This window comes from Vanellus vanellus (assembly GCF_965231255.1).
Source record: "Vanellus vanellus genome assembly, chromosome: 1".
Taxonomy (NCBI): Eukaryota; Metazoa; Chordata; class Aves; order Charadriiformes; family Charadriidae; genus Vanellus; species Vanellus vanellus.
The window spans coordinates 56,057,037-56,075,736 of NC_138905.1; the positions used below are offsets into that span (position 1 = coordinate 56,057,037).

General features: G+C 42.2%; 1 protein-coding gene across 2 annotated transcripts in view; it reads left to right on the top strand.

Moving 5' to 3' along the window:
* The window catches only part of TCF20 (transcription factor 20), a 62,442-nt gene that overhangs the window by 15,027 nt on the left and 28,715 nt on the right, over positions 1 to 18,700 (top strand). For both annotated transcript variants that reach the window (XM_082498818.1, XM_082498819.1), the window contains exon 2: positions 4,242 to 9,884. In XM_082498818.1, coding sequence (XP_082354944.1) covers positions 4,278 to 9,884 — 5,607 coding nt within the window. In that variant the 5' untranslated portion in view covers positions 4,242 to 4,277. The remainder of the gene's footprint in view (positions 1 to 4,241; positions 9,885 to 18,700) is intronic.

An 18,700-nucleotide genomic window follows, 5' to 3' on the forward strand; every position in this document is an offset into this window, starting at 1 on the left:
TAAACCCTGTTAATCAGCAATGGTTGGGGGCAGTCTTACATACATGCAGGAACTGTTGAAAGATGCTTACATGCTGTTGACTACCATTTAATAATCTTGCTCACAGTAGGATCAGAATGCAGTAACTCCATATTTTGAGGAACTGCTATGTTAACAAAGTTGTTCTACAAGGCTGTTTCGGACGATTAAACAAGAAACGGAATCTGCATTGTAGGTATGCTTAAAAATAAGTTCACATGGAGAAGGTAGATTAAAAGACTGCCTTAAATAACTTCAGATGTTTCAAAAATAAGTCAGAGACATGGATAAGAGGACCTACTGCTTCTCTCTATTCATGACTTATGTGCAGTGATTTCCTAAGTGAGGCTGTTTCTTTATCAGCCACACAAGCTTGTATTTTTTCCTACCAGGTTGAAGGCAAATTTTGGTTACTGGGCTGTTGAGTAAGAAACGTGTTGAAGTAGAGTAAAACTGCTTAGCCTAGTGAATGTAGTATGTGATCTAGATGGATATGCTTAGATGGCTCTGCAGCTACAGGCTATAAATACTTGAGGACAATCATGAGGCTTTATTGAGAGAGCTGGATGCACATGTAGTGAGAGTGTAGGTGTGACATGAGTAGTGAAAGCTGTGCCAGAATCTTACCTTCCCTTTGAATAAATGGGGAAGGCTTTGGATGTTTTTGTTGTGTGTGTTGGAAAACGCTATAAATGTGTGTAATTTGTGGCTGTTAATGGAGCACTTTTTGGAGGTGGAACTTTGTCCCTTCTGCCGGGAATGGGATTACGGACGTGTACCACCATAATGGAGTTTTATGTGATTGTGGTGTTGTCTCGAGTTGGCAGCTGGTGTATTGTTCTCTTGAGTTCCTGCATGAGGAGGAGTATATGCTAGCTGAAAATGTTTTCTTTAAAGGCTTCCAGTAAAAATTTGATCAAATAATATTTTTTTTTTCCTGTGGGTCTAGGTAGATTTTGAAGGTCTCATCTGTCAGCGTATTCTATTAACAAGACTTGCCCGTGGACTTACTCTTGATGGTTTTGCTGAGAATATAGCACTTAGATCTAAACACTTTACAGCGCTGTTATTATTAAGAAAGATTATTACAATAGTAATTGTAATAGTCCTGTATTTATAGTATATTAATTACAGGAAGTGTGCTATATGTCTTAACTTATCAATGATGTAATGGGTTGAAGCACCTCCTATCTTTTATTACTGCTGTTATTAATGAAATGCCTTTTTTCTTTCATTTTTTGGTTGCTATTCTACTGGTTGTGTTACTCCAGTTAAGATCCTTGTGAGATACTCAAAGCAAGTGGTGTTCTGCAGGAGACGTGAAAACAGAAAGCATTTGATTAGGGCACCAGCAATGTAAGTTCTCCTGATGAAAACTTTTATTTATTTGTCAGGGTAAAATCCAAAATTAAAAAAAAAAAAAAGAGAAAAACATGTTCTCCCTGTTTTTAGTTATCCTATATATCTTCTGGACTAAATAAATAGTATGTGGTGGCATGAGATTATGGAGGATATGAATTTGTGCCTCGATTAACCTTTACTGGATTTGTGTTCCTAAAGGTATTTTACAGCATCTTGTGCTGTTTCTGTTCCGTTATGTAATTAAAATTATTCTTTTTTTAATAGTGAGGAAGTCTTAGGAATGTTTCCTAGCATTGTTAATATACGTTAGCAGTTTTCAAGCCTGTTAGTAGTATTATGGAAGAATGACTATCATCAGTGATGAAAGTTTTTATATGATGTAATGCAACTGAGACCTTGTTCAGCCTATGCAAAGTAAGATTTATTAAACTCGTATTTAAAAACTAGTCTGAGATTCTGTAGAGAGACTGAGCCTGTGATGAGGATGGAAATGTTGTTTTCATGAGAAGAGGATGCAAAGCATGAGACTGCCAGGGCGTGCACGCAGCCTCCATACCACGTGAATGTTGCTGATTGCGGAGGCCCAAACTGCTTATCTGGAGAAGCTGCTTTCTAACATCTGCCAGTTACAGTAGATGTTCCACCTTCAGTTGGAGAACTTCCTTCTATTCCTATGTGTGTTTTCTTTCCTGCCTTTTTTTTTTTTTTTTTTTTTTCCCATTTTTCACCTTAGCAGCAAATCATACAAAAAGGGAAAAAGAAGCTTGTATTAGGTATCCCGATTTTGAGGGCAGGAGCTTCAAACTGATGAAACATCAAAGGGAATAATTCAGAAAAGGGAGGGTTTTAAACATAAGAAGCCCAAACTGGACAGATTTGCACCGTGTGGCATTCGTAGAAGTGTTATTTGTGCAATATATGTAGTCTTTAAAATGCTAGCAAGTAGAAGTTCAGCAGAGTAGCAGACCTCTCTTGTAGTATGCCACTTAGAGTATAAGATTAAAACAGCAGTAAAGTTGACTTCCTATAAGGGGAGAGACATAACTGGAAGTATCAAGAATTTGAAAGTTCCCTTCTGATTCTAGTAAGTGTTTCAGTAATGTGCTTGTGGACATCAAGCTGCACATGAATCAGGGCCACAACACAAAGATGCCTTTGAGTTATCAGAGAGGATTTGTGGAGACATGCATTCCTGTGGGGTTTTTTTGTGCGTGTTCTGTAGTCTGCATGCACAAACAGATAGTAGAAACCCAAATATAACTAGGATGACTTTCTGAAATACTCTAATGGTAGAGTTAGAGCCTCCTGTATGTAATATACATATTAATTAAAAAAAAAAATAGATCTTGAGAGGCAGATGGGAAAAGATGCCAGACATCACCAGCATTTCCTTGTTTGTGTGCCTGTTTTCTTGGGACTCTGGTGATCTACTTGAATGAAACTTTCAAGTGCAAAACTAGACTTAAATCTTGAGTGGGTTCAGTTGAATGTGGCCAACAAAACACATGGCACAAAACATGGCTAAATGAGAAAACATAACGCAGGCAAGTCTTCCAGGAAATCTCCAATCTGAGGAGTCAGGGTTCTGTTTCCTGGAAAAGTATGAGCATTGTCTTATGATTTATTTAAAGGAAGGAGTCTCTCCAGGTGGCTTTATCCAGTTTGTTTTCAGGAAGAGAAGACCACGAAGTGTTTCAGAAATGAAATGCTTTTATCATCTGTTTTTTTAATTTAAATAAATAAAAATCAATAAAGTGTATATTCATATACTTGTTCATTACCATACTTTTCTTAATGCATCTAGTGATGTGTCAGGCTTTTACAGAGGGACTAGCCAGGGTCCCCAAACAATTTTACAGCTGTAGTCCAGTCATTGAGGATGAGTCATGATTCCACACAGTGAATGATAAATTGAAGTACATAGGAGCGCCTTCCTAAAATGCATTTACTTCGGAGTTGACTATGTAAATGTAGATGACCGTACATGGTATTCCAAAAATATATATTCTGGTTCACAAATGTTTTCAGTTAAGTGTCATTCAAGGTAATATGAAAGTCCTAAGGAATGAAGTTGTAGACCCTTTTGCTCTAATAGAGTGGACTTGTTCTGGCTTTCCATCTTTTAAAAGCAGATGGGGGGAAGGGAGGGAATACCGTGTGTTGTCTTGCAGTGTTGGTTTTCACTTAAAAAGTGTCACTGGAGTAGTCAGGAACAGAGCATGGAGCAGATGTCTTTGAGCATGCTGGTACCAGTTCTTTCACAAGTTCCCATAGACCCTTCATTGGAATATCTTGCTTTGAGCTTTGGTCAATTTTATCTTGAGTGTTTTCTAACAGAGATCTTTTCTGGAGTGAAACATAGGCCTTAGATACCATTCCTACAGTAGATCCAAGAGTGGTTGCAGACTGTTATGGGCTTCTCATTGGTGCATCTTTTAACATGTGGCAAAATACTTGATTACTCCCAGTATTAGCCATAGAGAATAGCTGGAGGGTGAGTATTGTTGTCCTTTGCTTTGCAAAATATTGTTGGAAGTTTGTTTCTTCAGGGACACATAAACAGACCCAGTTAGTAAATGACTGTGGGGAAATACTAATGCCACAGATGTGCTCCAAGTGGTAGTAGACTACTGACTTTTATTTTCTTGGAAGTGAATGATTTCCCTTAATTGCACTACCTAGAATGTTGGAAGGTTGCAAGGAGAGGGGATACACATTGATGTACCAGAAAGCAGGAGATAAATACTGAATTTTCATTGCTATTAAAACAGTGAAATTGAGCAGTGGTATTGGTATGACTGGGAGATGTGAATGCTATACCTTTTTTTTTTTTTCCCCTCTTTCTTTTTCTCACCCTTTAGGAGGGCTTTCGAGCTGCCGCTCTGCTGCTGAACAGCATGCAGTCTTTTCGAGAGCAAAGTAGTTACCACGGAAACCAGCAGAGCTACCCGCAGGAAGTGCACGGTTCATCCCGACTGGAAGAGTTCAGCCCCCGCCAGCAGGCCCAGATGTTCCAGAGCTTTGGAGGAGGTGCTGGCAGTGGACGTCGTGGAGCAACAGGAGCCTCTACAGCGATGCCTGGTGAGAGCTCTGGCCATCAGAGCTACCAAGGTTTCAGAAAAGAAGCAGGAGAGTTTTACTATATGGCTGCCAACAAAGATCCCGTGGCGTCAGGAGGGCAGCAGCCACCTCAGCGCAGGCCTTCTGGACCCGTACAGAGCTATGGGCCCCCTCAAGGGAGTAGCTTTGGGAGTCAGTATGGGAGTGAGGGACATGTGGGCCAGTTTCAAACACAGCACTCGACCCTTGGGGGTGTGTCCCACTACCAACAGGATTATACTGGTCCTTTTTCTCCAGGGAGTGCCCAGTATCAGCAGCAGGCTTCTAGCCAGCAGCAGCAGCAGGTGCAGCAGCTGAGACAGCAGATTTATCAATCTCATCAGCCTTTACCCCAGGCTTCCAGCCAGTCTGCTTCTAGCACCTCACACTTGCAGCCAATGCAGCGTCCATCCACCCTGCCTTCCTCTGCTTCTGGGTACCAGTTACGAGTGGGTCAGTTCAGCCAACACTATCAGCCACCTTCGTCCTCCTCTTCCTCCTCTTTCCCCTCCCCACAGCGTTTTGGCCAGTCAGGACAGAATTATGATGGAAGTTACAGTGTGAATTCTGGGTCGCAGTATGAAGGCCATGCTGTGGGTTCCAATGCACAGGCGTATGGGACCCAGTCAAACTACAGTTTTCAGTCTCAACCAATGAAAAGCTTTGAGCAGTCTAAGCTGCCCCAAAGCGGGCAGCAGGGGCAGCAGCAACAGCACCCACCTCAGCACGTAATGCAGTATTCAAATGCTGCCACCAAGCTCTCTCTTCAAAGTCAAGTGGGGCAGTACAGCCAGACTGAAGTTCCTGTAAGGTCACCGATGCAGTTCCACCAAAACTTCAGTCCAATCTCTAATCCATCTCCTGCTGCATCTGTGGTTCAGTCTCCAAGCTGCAGCTCTACCCCTTCTCCACTCATGCCAGGTGGAGAAAATCTCCAGTGTGGGCAAGGCAACATGTCCATGGGTTCTAGAAACCGAATCCTGCAGATGATGCCTCAACTTAGTCCTACACCATCTATGATGCCAAGCCCCAATGCTCATGCAGGGGGATTCAAGGGATTTGGGCTGGAAGGATTGCAGGAAAAAAGGCTCACAGATCCAGGGCTGAGTAGCCTGAGTGCTCTAAGTTCTCAAGTAGCCAATCTGCCCAATACAGTCCAGCACATGTTGCTCTCAGATGCCTTGGCACCTCAGAAAAAAAGTTCCAAAAGGTCGTCCTCTTCAAAGAAGGCTGACAGCTGCACCAACTCAGAAGGCTCCTCCCAGGCAGAGGAGCAACTCAAGTCTCCCCTGGCAGAATCCCTTGACGGTGGCTGTTCCAGTAGTTCGGAGGATCATGGGGAAAGGGTGAGACAGCTGAGTGGCCAGAGCACCAGCTCAGACACCACTTACAAAGGGGGTAACTTAGAGAGATCCAACTCCTCACCAGCACAAGGCTCTCAGAATGAGCCATCAAAAGTCAGCAGCAGCCCTGCAGCTAGGGAGGATGTGGCCTCCTCTGATGAAAAGGAAGCTGTGGTGGCTGTGGAAAATGCCCCAAAAGTGAATGAAAAGGCAGTTGGGGTAATTGTCTCCCGGGAAGCCATGACAGGAAGAGTAGAAAAGTCAGGTGGACAAGATAAACCTGCACAAGATGATGCTTCCACAGGCACTCAGGCACCAGCTAGTGCTAGTGGAGCAAAAGAAACTGGGCATGTAGGGACGCAGCCGGAAACTCAAGGAGCAAGTAAAGGGAGCAAAAGTGGAGATAACACTAACCATAATGGAGAGGGGAACAGCCAGCCTGGTCATGCAGTTGTTGGGCCAAATTTTCCTGCAAGAACAGAACCTTCCAAATCTCCTGGTAGTTTAAGATACAGTTACAAGGATAATATAGCAGCTGGTATACAGAGAAATATTGGTGGCTTTCCACAGTATCCTTCTGGTCAAGAAAAAGGGGATTTTCCAGGGCACAGTGAGCGCAAAGGCCGGAATGAGAAGTTTCCTAGCCTCCTACAGGAGGTCTTACAGGGGTACCACCATCATCCAGACAGAAGGTATTCAAGGAATGCGCAGGAGCATTCTGGGATGGCTGGGAGTTTGGAGGGAGCCATGAGGCCCAATATCTTAATTAGTCAAACCAATGAATTGACCAATAGAGGCCTCTTAAATAAAAGCATGGGGTCTCTCCTAGAAGGCCCTCACTGGGGTCCCTGGGATAGGAAATCTAGCAGCGCAACTACTGACATGAAGCAGATAAATCTAGCTGATTACCCTATTGCTAGAAAGTTTGATGTGGAGTCTCAGTCCTCTGCCCATGAAGGGGGAGCACTCTCAGAGAGGAGATCAGTGATCTGTGACATATCTCCATTAAGGCAACTTGTCAGAGATCCTGGCCCTCACCCAATGGGGCACATGGGTCCTGAGGCCAGAAGTGGAAGGAGTGAACGTCTTGCCCCTGGTTTGAGCCAGTCAGTAATACTCCCTGGTGGTTTAGTATCCATGGAAACAAAGATGAAAGCTCACAGTGGGCAAATAAAAGAAGAAGATTTTGAACAGTCAAAGAGCTCAGCTAGTCTCAATAATAAAAAAACAGGAGACCATTGTCATCCTGCTGGCATCAAGCATGAATCTTTCCGAGGCAATGCTAGCCCTGGAGCTGCAGTCTCCGATGCTGCTCCAGACTACATTCCCCAGCAGGACAGCAGATCGACACAGATGAGACGAGGACCTGGCAGAACTGGAAGCAGCAGGGGTAAATCACCTTCTCAATTTCAGGATCTTGCAGATAAGCTGAAAATGTCACCAGGCAGAAGCAGAGGCCCAGGGACCGATCTGCATCACATGAACCCACACATGACACTATCTGAAAGAGTTAACAGGGGTTCCTTGCATTCTGCTTACCCTCAGAATTCAGAAGGCCCGTCTTTGGCTTCAGCATATCACACAAATGCTAGGCCTCATGCTTTTGGTGACCCTAACCAGAGTTTAAATTCCCAGTATCATTACAAGAGACAGATATACCAGCAACAGCAAGAAGAATACAAAGAATGGGCAAGCAGCACTGCTCAGGGTGTCATTGCTGCAGCTCAGCACAGGCAGGAAGGAGCAAGGAAGAGCCCAAGACAACAGCAGTTTCTGGAAAGAGTAAGGAGTCCCTTAAAAAATGACAAGGATGGAATGATGTACCTTCAAGGCAGCTCTTACCATGATACTGGAAGCCAGGAATCTGGGCGCTGCGTTATGGGGAGTGACAGTACTCAGAGCAAATGCACTGAACTGAAACATAGCAACCAGAAGTTGCAGCATCATGAATCTGGTTGGGACCTCTCTCGGCAAACTTCTCCGGCCAAAAGCAGTGGCCCTCTTGGAGCAGCCAACCAAAAAAGATTTTGCCCTCAAGAAAGCGATGGGCATCGAAGAGATGAATCTACAGATTTGCCCAAGCCTAGTAATGCCATGCTCAGGCTCCCTGGCCAGGAAGACCAGTCTCCTCAAAATCCATTAATTATGAGGAGGAGAGTCCGTTCTTTCATCTCGCCTATCCCTACCAAAAGACAGCCACAGGATATGAAGAACAGTGGCAGTGAAGATAAAGGGCGACTGATGACTTCAGCAAAAGAAGGAGCTGATAAAACATACAACTCCTATGCCCATTCATCTCAAAGCCAAGATGTTGGCAAGTCAGTTGGAAAGGGAGATTCCTTCAAGGACCTGCCGAGTCCTGATAATAGGAATTGCCCTGCTGTTTCCCTCACAAGCCCGGCTAAGACCAAAATATTGCCCCCAAGAAAGGGGCGAGGATTAAAACTGGAAGCTATTGTTCAAAAAATTACATCTCCCAATATTAGGAGAAGCGTTTCTGCCAACAGTGCTGAAACCGGTGCAGATACTGTCACTCTCGATGACATCCTGTCCCTTAAGAGTGGACCTGAAGGAGGAAATGTGTCTGGACATGGACCAGATGCTGAGAAGAGGAAAGGAGAGATGTCAGATCAAGTTGGGCCTGCAAGCCAGGATACAACTGGTGAAATAACTCTTCCACGATCTTCAGAAGAGTGGCAAAGCAGTGAGGATGATAAAACCAAGAAAGAGGTCCCTGAAACTGCCAGTGTTGGTAAAGAAGGAGCTGGATCCAGTGCAGCAGCAGCACCTTCTCAGAAGTCAGGTGGTCAGGGAAGGTCTGATGGATCTGTAAGTGGAGCTGGTACTCTAACCTTTTCTGACTCAAAAACAATTTCTCCTTCCAGTGTGTTTACTTCTGAACCAAATCCAAAGTCTGAGGAAAAAGATGGAGATGTGACAAACATTTCACCCAAGCCAGATGGTTTCCCTCCAAAGGGATATTTTCCCTCTGGAAAGAAAAAGGGAAGGCCAATTGGGAGCGTGAACAAGCAGAAGAAGCAGCAGCAACAGCAGCAGCAACAGCAGCAACTGCCACCACCCCCGCCACCCCCACCAGTACCTTCACAGTGTTCAGAAGGGGTAGGTGGTGGTGAGCCAAAGCCGAAGAGGCAAAGGAGGGAGAGGCGAAAACCTGCAGCACAGCCACGGAAGCGGAAGCCTAGACGGGCTGCTCCAATTGTGGAGCCTCAAGAACCAGAGATCAAGCTTAAATATGCTACCCAATCTGTAGATAAAACTGACTCCAAGAATAAGTCCTTTTTCCCTTATATTCATGTGGTAAACAAGTGTGAATTAGGCGCTGTGTGCACAATCATTAATGCGGAGGAAGAGGAGCAGAACAAATTGGTGAGGGGTCGGAAAGGACAGAGGTCTTCAACACCCCCTCCTAGCAATGTGGAGAGCAAAGTGCTGCCGACCTCAACTTTCATGCTGCAGGGCCCTGTAGTAACAGAGTCTTCTGTCTTGGGGCATCTGGTTTGCTGCCTGTGTGGCAAATGGGCCAGCTATCGTAATATGGGTGACCTCTTTGGTCCTTTCTACCCCCAGGATTACGCAGCCACCTTGCCCAAGAACCCACCTCCAAAGAGGGCCACAGAAATGCAGAGCAAGGTCAAGGTACGGCACAAAAGTGCTTCTAATGGTTCCAAGACAGATACAGAAGAGGAGGAGGAACAGCAACAACAGAAGGAACAAAGAAGCCTAGCTGCTCATCCCCGCTTTAAGAGGCGGCACCGCTCTGAGGACTGTAGTGGAGCCTCTCGGTCACTTTCAAGGGGAGCGTCTTGTAAAAAAGCAACCACTGACGGTGGCAGTGGTAGTGAAAAGACTCCTTTGGACTCAAAACCCTCTATGCCCGCTTCAGAAGGTGGCACTGAGCTGGAGTTACAAATTCCTGAACTACCTCTTGACAGCAATGAATTTTGGGTCCATGAGGGTTGTATTCTCTGGGCCAATGGGATCTACCTGGTCTGTGGCAGGCTCTATGGGCTGCAGGAAGCTGTGGAGATCGCAAGAGAGATGGTGAGTACCTAACCTTGCTATACAAAATGATTTGTTTTCATTTGCAATATGTATACCATTTGGAATACCATTTTTCTTTGTTCTTCTTTCATGTCTTAAGCAATCATCTTTCATCTTAAATCTGTAATGATGTCCTTTTGATGGCCTCATTTAGATCTCTGCCCCACCTGATCAGACAGATTTTTCAGGCATCAAAAAGCTGGATGCTCATTACCTACTAAAAGTTTTGGATGTCCAAAGATTCTTGTCATGACTACAGTGACCTTTTTTTCGTCTTTATTCTATCCTTTTAGATACTTAATATTCTCTTGGGCTCTTCTTGGAGTCATAAAGTGGAAGGACAAGCAACAGCAGAAACAAATTGCAACAAAGAAAATTCCTATTCAATATTAGGCAAAAAATTTCACAGTGAGGGTGGTCAAACATTGGATTGAGGGAGGGGGGAACAACAGAGAAGCTGTGGAGTATCAGTTCTTGGAGATGCACAAATGTGACTGAGTGAGTCCCTACACAATCCACTTAACCTCTGAAGTTGGATCTAGCTTCAAAGTTGGCTCTGCTTTGACCCCCCTCAGCAGGGGTCCCTTCTAACCGAAGTTATTCTGTGGCTGTAATACATATTACACAACTGTATAAGAATTTGCAGTCCTTACAAAATAAGGTGGATAGAGTAGAATCGCACAGAGGTCTGTAAGCTTTAAGTGAAACATGGATGGGTTTAATATTGATGAATTCAGTATGAATTACACCATAAGTCATACTGATAAATGACATTCTCCAAAGTGCAGGTATATGAGTGAGAAGACATGTAAAATTAAAGCAGGGACAAAGGGAGAACTTTTATTCACAACCACCTGGTTGTGGATGAAGACACTATTCTTGATTTTGAGACATAAGCTGACACTTTAAAACCACAATTAATGTGGCTTTCTTTGCCATCATCAATATGCTGCATCCCTTTATTTGTGGTTACCTTTTGCATTATGCTTTCTGTCCTGGGCCAGACTGTGGAAGAGGCACTAGAATACTTTTTCTTGTTGCCTTCATATTCTTCCTTTTCTAAACAGTGTTGGGATCCAGTTTTTATCTTCTCTTCACTCTGTATTGTTACATACAGTGTGCTCGTTTCCTCCCCGTGGGCCTTCAGGTTTGATTCCTGGCTTGTTCTCCATTTTCACTCACTGCTCTTTGACAGTAATTACATGCTTCTTTGCCCTAACTTGATTTGGCCTGCATTCTTTTTTCTAGCCTCTCATTAAACAAAGTCAGTTAATTTCATTTGGTTTTCATTGAGCCGTGCTTGCATGCTTGTTCTGATGCAACTGCTGAATTTCTTATCTCTGATAATTGAAAGGTTTCTTTCGGGATCTCCACCACCATTTGGATTCTACTTGCAATGTGGCCATGCTTTCATATGTCCTGTAGTTCACCGGTATTTTGAATTTGGATCGCTCCAGCCTGATTTTCCCTTTTTCCTGTTTTCAGGGTCTGTCTTTCATTTATGATCCTTGTTCTCCCAATAGCAAATGCCTTCTCTGCATGTTCTTGAACCCCTTGAGTTGTCCTCCAGCAATCCTTTTTGTGTTCCTGTACCTGCAAAGGGGGTATGCACAGCAGGAACATGCTACGCTAATAGGCTCTAATCAAACTTGACAAATAGTAGCCCATTATCCACAACATTTTTGTGTTTTGCGTGTTTGACATCGAGCTCTTCCTCTGCATGGCATCTTGATGACTTTCTGATGGAATACACTTTGGCTTACCCTTTATCACTTTCCTCCAACGGTTATGATCATCTCCTTATCACAAATAGAATTTCTTTTTCTCCTCTTCTTAACCCTTTCATCTGTCCTTATGGCACCATACAAGAACATCTCCTTATCTCCCTTGAACCTTGTGTCCTTTCGCTACCTCTTTCCTTTAATCACTTGCTCAACTCCTAGCTTTTCTTTTCCCTCATAGTACCTGTAGATGTGAGTGTTTCCCCCCCCCCGTTTTTTTTTTTTAAAAAAAAAAAACAACAACCAAGTGTTCAAAACGCCTGTGGCCTCTCTTGCCTTTGCAACTACCTCTTAATTTCCTTTCCCTTTTTTCATCTCAAAATTCTTTGAGTGTATTGTCCAGGGCTCTTGTCCTCCACTGCAGCTTCAATTGTGCTCTACTACAATTGTAATGAGTGTTTACGGTGATCTCTTCCTAGCTAAGGTTCAGATCCAGTACTCCATTTTCCTTTCCCTGTCAGCTACATTTGTCACTATCAGCTGTGCTGCTCTTGAAGTGTTGTTCCACTGTTGTTTCCCGTCTGTGTCCTCTTTTGATTACTGCCTGCCTTTCCACTGTTTTTTTGCAGAGGCTGTTGTTCATTACTCCTAGATTTTTTTGTGTGGGATCCGCTGAAGTTCCACTTGTGCTTTCCTTCAGTTTATCCTGGAATACCATTCCTTTGGGTAGCTTTTGGTAACCTGGTTACTTTTTTTCAGAGTCTTGTAGAGCTTCCTTTTTACTCCAGGTTCATGTTCTTCTGCCACAAACTTAAAAATTGTTCTTGAATTCGTGGTGAGTTCTCAGACTCTCACTTCAAAATGTGGCTTTTAATCTAAGTCATCTTTAATCCATCGTCTGCCATCTTGTTCTGATTTTCTTGTCACTCAGATTCACAATCTCCTAATTTGATTTTTAAATTATTTCTTCCTAATCCTTCCTATTTAAGGCTGTAAGAAATACTGCTTAATTTCTGTGTGTGAGAAGTAATACGTAGCCTTTCAGTCCTCTCCACTGTTCTGTCTGGGTTCGTTTTTAGTCCAGTTATAAAACCCTGAACTTTCAGAGGCAGGCACCATTTTCTTGTGTGCGCTTTGTTTTGTTATGTCTTATACAAACACAGTAATGGGCGTCCTAGTTGAATACTGGGCTCTTCTGCATTACATCCATGAGAGTAATGCATCTTTCTCTTTCACCTCTGTCATATATGATGGAATAGTTTTTTTTTCCTAGCATTGTTTTTTCCTCAACCTTTTTATCCTATTATAGCAAACTGTAGTGCTGTATTCTTCTCTGGAAGCAGTATATCCTCCCACTCTCCACTCTCTTCGGAGAGGGTTACGTGTAACACAGAGATAGCAGTCAGGGTATTCAGAGGTGTACCTGCCAGGAGCCATCCCCAGGCAGTGCAAAGGCTCTGTTGAACTAGACTCTTTTGCCCTGCTGCCTGAGGATAGCCTTCTGGCTCAGACAGATGATTTCCTATGCTTGTTGCATATGCTCTTTCTTTCCCTCTTCCTTGCTTTGCAAGTGCATTTTGGTTTTGTTCCCGCTGACATGCAGTTCATCAGTGTTAGTGTCCTGAAAAAGCAGATGTGCAAACTACGTAGCTGCTTGCTAGCAGGGGAGAGTAGACAGACTGTGTGCAAAAGCGTGCAGGAATCTAGGTCTTAATTTTGGTCTAGGGTAAAGAAAAACATTAGTTTATGGCATATGAAGGGTTGTGAGTCTGGAAGTGAATAATTCATGTATGTAATGCACTGTACAAATGAAATACTGCCATAACTCAAAATCTATGGAAACTGTAATACCCACAAAGGGCCAATGTGCACCAAATTTAAACCGAACCCATACCATTAAATGAGTTGAAGCATTTTCTTTAGAGATCTAGCTCTGTTGTTGCTTACGCATTATCCTGGTGTAGAAATGATAAACTTAAACTTCTAGTCCAAGGCTGTAACCCATCAAACCATGATGTAGAGACAGTGGCATAATTAACCCACCATACATTTCTTCTTCTCACACAAACTCACCTGTTTTTTCTCATGTGGAAGCTTTATGTGGAAGTGTATGTGAGGTTGCTTAAAGATAGACTTGTACCAGATGCTCTAGAAGAATTTGAGATGAGAAGGTATTGTCTTAAAAAGGTTTACCAACCTGTGAAGTGGCTCTCTTGAGCTTTAAGCTTTAGGGTTGATTTTGCCCTAGACTGAAAATAGTGTGAATGTATTAACTTCTAAGCAGCAATCCAGCTGGTTTCCAAAGTGCTAGAATCTGCTTTTCTTGAAGGCAAAACTGTGTTCCTCTTGCTCTGGCCACTCTAGAGGACTTCTTGGTTCTGAGAATGTGAATAGCTGATCAGGTGAATTGGGCTGCTTCAGATGCAGAATGGCTTTGTCCTTCTCCTTATTTTGATATTCAAAATAGATGCCCCAGCAGATGGACCTACCTGCCAAGTAGTCTGTCTTTCTCTCTTAAACTGCTTATTAAACCGTAGTAAGGGTGGTAACTGGCCTTCTTGCAGTTGGACATTCTGTGTTCCAAGGCTAATGAAATCTTGAACTGAAAAAATGCCATCTCCTAAGTGCTGCATCATCCTGTTGCCTATAGAATGCTTTCTTTCAAATATTAAAGGTTGCCATGTTTTGGACTAGGTAAAGCAGATTATAAGTGATTTGGGCTAATATCTTTGCCTTATGATACTGGGAATCTTACAGCAGGTATTCCTGCAGCAGGTTTGAAAATACATCCATATTCTTCCTCTGGAAATTTTTTGGTCTCTCTTCTTACAGTCATGTCAAGTATTTCTTTGCATTTATAGATTTGGAAAACTTAACAGTTGCATGCAGTTTGCTGTAAATAACTGTAAGGAAACAGTTTCCTACCTTGTTTATCTTCTCATTGTTTTCCTATTTATGAGAAACTCATTTTCATGCAAGATGAAATCTTGGTTATCTTTGAAACTGGCAAAATTATGAAGTCACTTTGGTAGTTGTCAGCAGATTTAGTGTTCAAAAGAATTGATGGTCTTTATTCTCAGTATTAAATTTAAGCTGTAACTGAAGAGAAGAACAATGCAGAGAACATTCTTTGTGTTAGGTTGAGTTGCAGAATCTGAGGAGATAGTTCTACTATTGTTTTCTAAAAAGCTTTTCACTAGGAAGAGGTATGTTGTTTCTTGAATTTATTTTTTATAAAATACTTTTTTTTTTACAAGGCAGAGGCTCTGGCTTGGCACAGGCATTACTTCAGGGTTTTTGGGGGGTTGTGGTTTTTTTTTTTTCTTCCCTGCTGTCCCCCCTGTCTGAATTGACCTTGCTGAAGGTAAATCTAGCTCTTGTTTCTGCTGACAGTGCTCTGTGAAAGGAAAACTTGTTTATCACCCTTTTAAAGATCTCTTTTAAAAGGTCTAAAGAATTTAATGCTTTTCTCATCAATCTCTGCTTCATTCCCGGTTTGAGAAATCTTTTAATCCTTATACATGGAAAGAAGTCCTTGGAACCTCTTTCCTTTGTTGCTTCTTATTGAAAGGATCATCTTGGGTTTCAGTCAGGAGAACTTCAGAGTAACGAGCAGTGAAGGGTAAAATCTGTCCGTTATCTACAGTATAATGGAAGCAGATTCTGGGCTTTCTCTCACCAGTCTGGAATTTTGCCTGTCTGACTCTCAATGGATTATCTTTCAAAGCCTGCTGCTTACCTGAAGAGGAGAAATCTACCTGCTTTAGGACTGTTATTAGCCTGTTCAGAAGGTCGGACTGACTTTGGAGAAAGTTCTTAAACTACATATGGGCTCACAGAAGTTCAGAACCTAAATGCATCTCTCTTTCTTTGCAGATTGATACTTAAATATTTCAAATTTTTATGACTGTTGAGTGTACCTTTGTTAGTTTGTAGGGCTGGAGACAGGTTTACATGTTCTCTGTGAAATCTGGATAGTACAACTTCTGGTTTCACATAGAAAAGCTGTCCTTGACCACTTAAGACTCCTGCTAGTTGATCTCCCAGAGTATCTTATCTGTGGAAATCCATACCATAGAGGAAATAAGGATTACCTGTCTGTAATATTTTGTTTATTCTGTTGCTTTCATAGAACTCTTCTGTTTACCTCTACTATTCTGGATTGTAGCTTTAAATTGGGTAAAGAAAGGTGCCTAGAGGGATCACTAGGAATTAAGCTATTTATGTCCTTAGATTTGGGAAATCAAAGCCTAACAAAAATGCTCCTACACGCTGTAAGTAATTGCTTTTAAAAGGTTCCTAACTGTGTGGCTAATCAAATGCCTAAGCTAGGGACTCGGTATGAACTGAGAAAATTGTGAAAGGTTAACTACCTCTGGCAAAACAAAGCCAAACAGTTTCTAGCCCCAGAAACCTGAGTAGTGTAGCACCATGAGTCTGAAGGTGTCAGCTTATTCTGAATGTCTCATTTGGCACAGGTGTGCTTTGTTATCCCTAAGCCAGGCTAGGAGTGAGTTGCTGTCAAGAGGGGTGATCCCTCTTTATCCTCTTTGCCAGCTGCTTGCTCCCACTGTTTCCCTTGTGCTGTATCTATCAACTCTGCATTTGCACAGTGGGTTGATTTTTAGCTAGCTAATGCATCAGAAGACTAGCCTGGAGTGGGGGATCTTTGTGCCAGATCAGACATCTGAATCTGCTTACTCTCTGAACCATGTTTGCTGTGTCTGACAGGGAGGGCTCTTCTCAAGGGTAGTTAAAACCATTAGATCAAGTTAGTCATAATGCAAAATTGTGCCCAGGTGACACCACCACTTTTAAGTGTTTTAGGCCCACAGTGCCACTGTTTCTAAGCATTGGGAGATGAGTGCTGACCTTTTATTCATTATCATCCTTTTCAGAGAAGAAAAATGTGCAGAACCTGGCATACTTTTTCCTTCTCTCTCTTTTTTTTTTTTTTTTTTTTTTTTTTTTTTTCTCCCCCCACCCCAAAAAGCCCCTCGAGTGAAGTTCTGCAGTCAGGTCAGGGCTCAGCTGAAATAATAATCTGCTGCTTCAAAGAACACATGCCTGACAAACACAGGAAGGGGAACCTGTGTTTCTTACACCCAGACCTGTAATAGTAGGGAGAAATTTCCAGAGTAGGAAGAAGCGACACTGGAGCTTGTTAATTTTTCACTGTGGAGAAAGAGAAACCAGTAACAAATTTAAAACCTGCCTGTTAGCAGTGGTTGAAAAAAGGGTGTATTGAGAACATTGTCTGCTTATTTTTATCTCTGGCAACAGGTTTTAGTATGCTTTAACCCCTCAGTGAGGATTGCCACAGAGTCTTGAGGCACCTTCTACATTTGCCCTTAAAGTGGTTGAGTTCTTGATTTTCATTGAGGGACTGTCCGAACACCTAGTTGCCTGAGCTGGAAATGTGCTCTTTCTTTCTCAAAAACAGTACTTAGTACAATTAGTTTAAAATTTGTTTTCATTTCTTAGGAACACTGTGGAAGAATATTTCACACACATTTCTTTTGTAACACTGTGGAAGAATATTAAAGTAAGGAAGCATGAAATTTTGGGTGGAGAAGAAATTCTGAAAGACAGGCTGAATAATGAACTTCAGATTCGGTTTTCTCAGAAAGGCATTGCCATCTGCTGTGCTACTGAGACTCTCTATGCTGTCATGACTCGTGGTCTGTAAGAGTGTGCTGCCACAGAGATGAGAAGCTGGTAGAAGCCCCTCTTGTATCTCCGTTCATTGCCTTCCTCTGGTAGGGACCTAGAAGTGTGAGTGACTAGCACTACAGCACTTTGTAGCTCACAGCAGCTCTGTATATTGGTATCACAAACCTCAAACACCAAAAAGGTGAGCAGGCAGAATCCACGTCTACGTTTCTGATGCATATATTTCAATATCTTGAGTGATCGGAAGCTGTTACTTTACATTTGTGAAATGAAACTGGCTTTCCTTGGCTTTATTGCAAGTAGAAATCGGGTAAGACTGGTGCAGCTTATTGGTGATCATGAATTGTAGATGACCAAAACTACAATTTAGTTGAGGTCTCATACATAAGGATGATACTGGCAAAAGAGGAAAGACTTCTCCAGTATTGACCTTTTCTATGGGGACAGAGAGAAGATGTAGCAGAAGTAATTTCTATGCATCTTTATTAGCAGACTTCTTTGCCATTAGTTTATCCCAAAGTATGAGCATTATGTCCGCACTTGCATGTGGTTTTATATTTTACTGTTTGTCTAGCATGTGGAGTGAGGAAAGCGGAAAATAGATTTACTGACAATAGAGCGTTGGGAAAGAATAGGATGTTTAACCACTTACGTTAGTTGTAGCCAGGAGCACTGGAGACTTGTGTGTAAAAAGGAGCCTGCTCATTCCACAGTTGAGGCCTTTCTATAAAGCATCAGGAATCCTTGAAATCTATGTACAATTTTTGTTTAAAAAAAAATACATTTAAGTAACTTTCAATTTATAAGAAGCTCTTCCAAATGGGAATGGGGCCTTCTCTGTGCAGATTTCTAAACAAAGCTTTTAGAGCTTTTTGTCTGGCTATCCACAAGCTCACACAATCCTTTTTGTAAGATTTAAGTTGCTTGTTACTGTAGAGATGCCAAACTCTTGCTAAATTCTCAACAGCGAGTGAATACAATCCATTTGTGTCATCTTAGCTTGAATCTTTTTAAGCTGTGCTGGCAAAAAGGTTGTTAAGATTCACAAAAAATGGAGAGGAGGGTGGTTATGCTGTTTGTGTTTTGTTAACTTAAACCAAACTAACTATTTTAACTTAGACTAATTCCAGATGATAGTCACTTGAGCTGTATCCCCTTAACTTCATTAGAAGAATGATACTAACAAATAAGTGTTGAAGGACACTCAAGAAATTCAGTTTATTCTGCTCCATGCCTCTGAGTTTAAGATGGACTATGTTTGATTACAACCAGGTGAAAATGCAAACCTTAAAAAATATTTTCCCTGATTTTGGAAAAATTATCATTTCTTAATCTTTCTTTGCTTGTTCAGTTTGATAAGAGGTTAATTTCTGGGGGTAAGAATTAATGATTTTCTGTTATATTATATGGATTATTAGAATT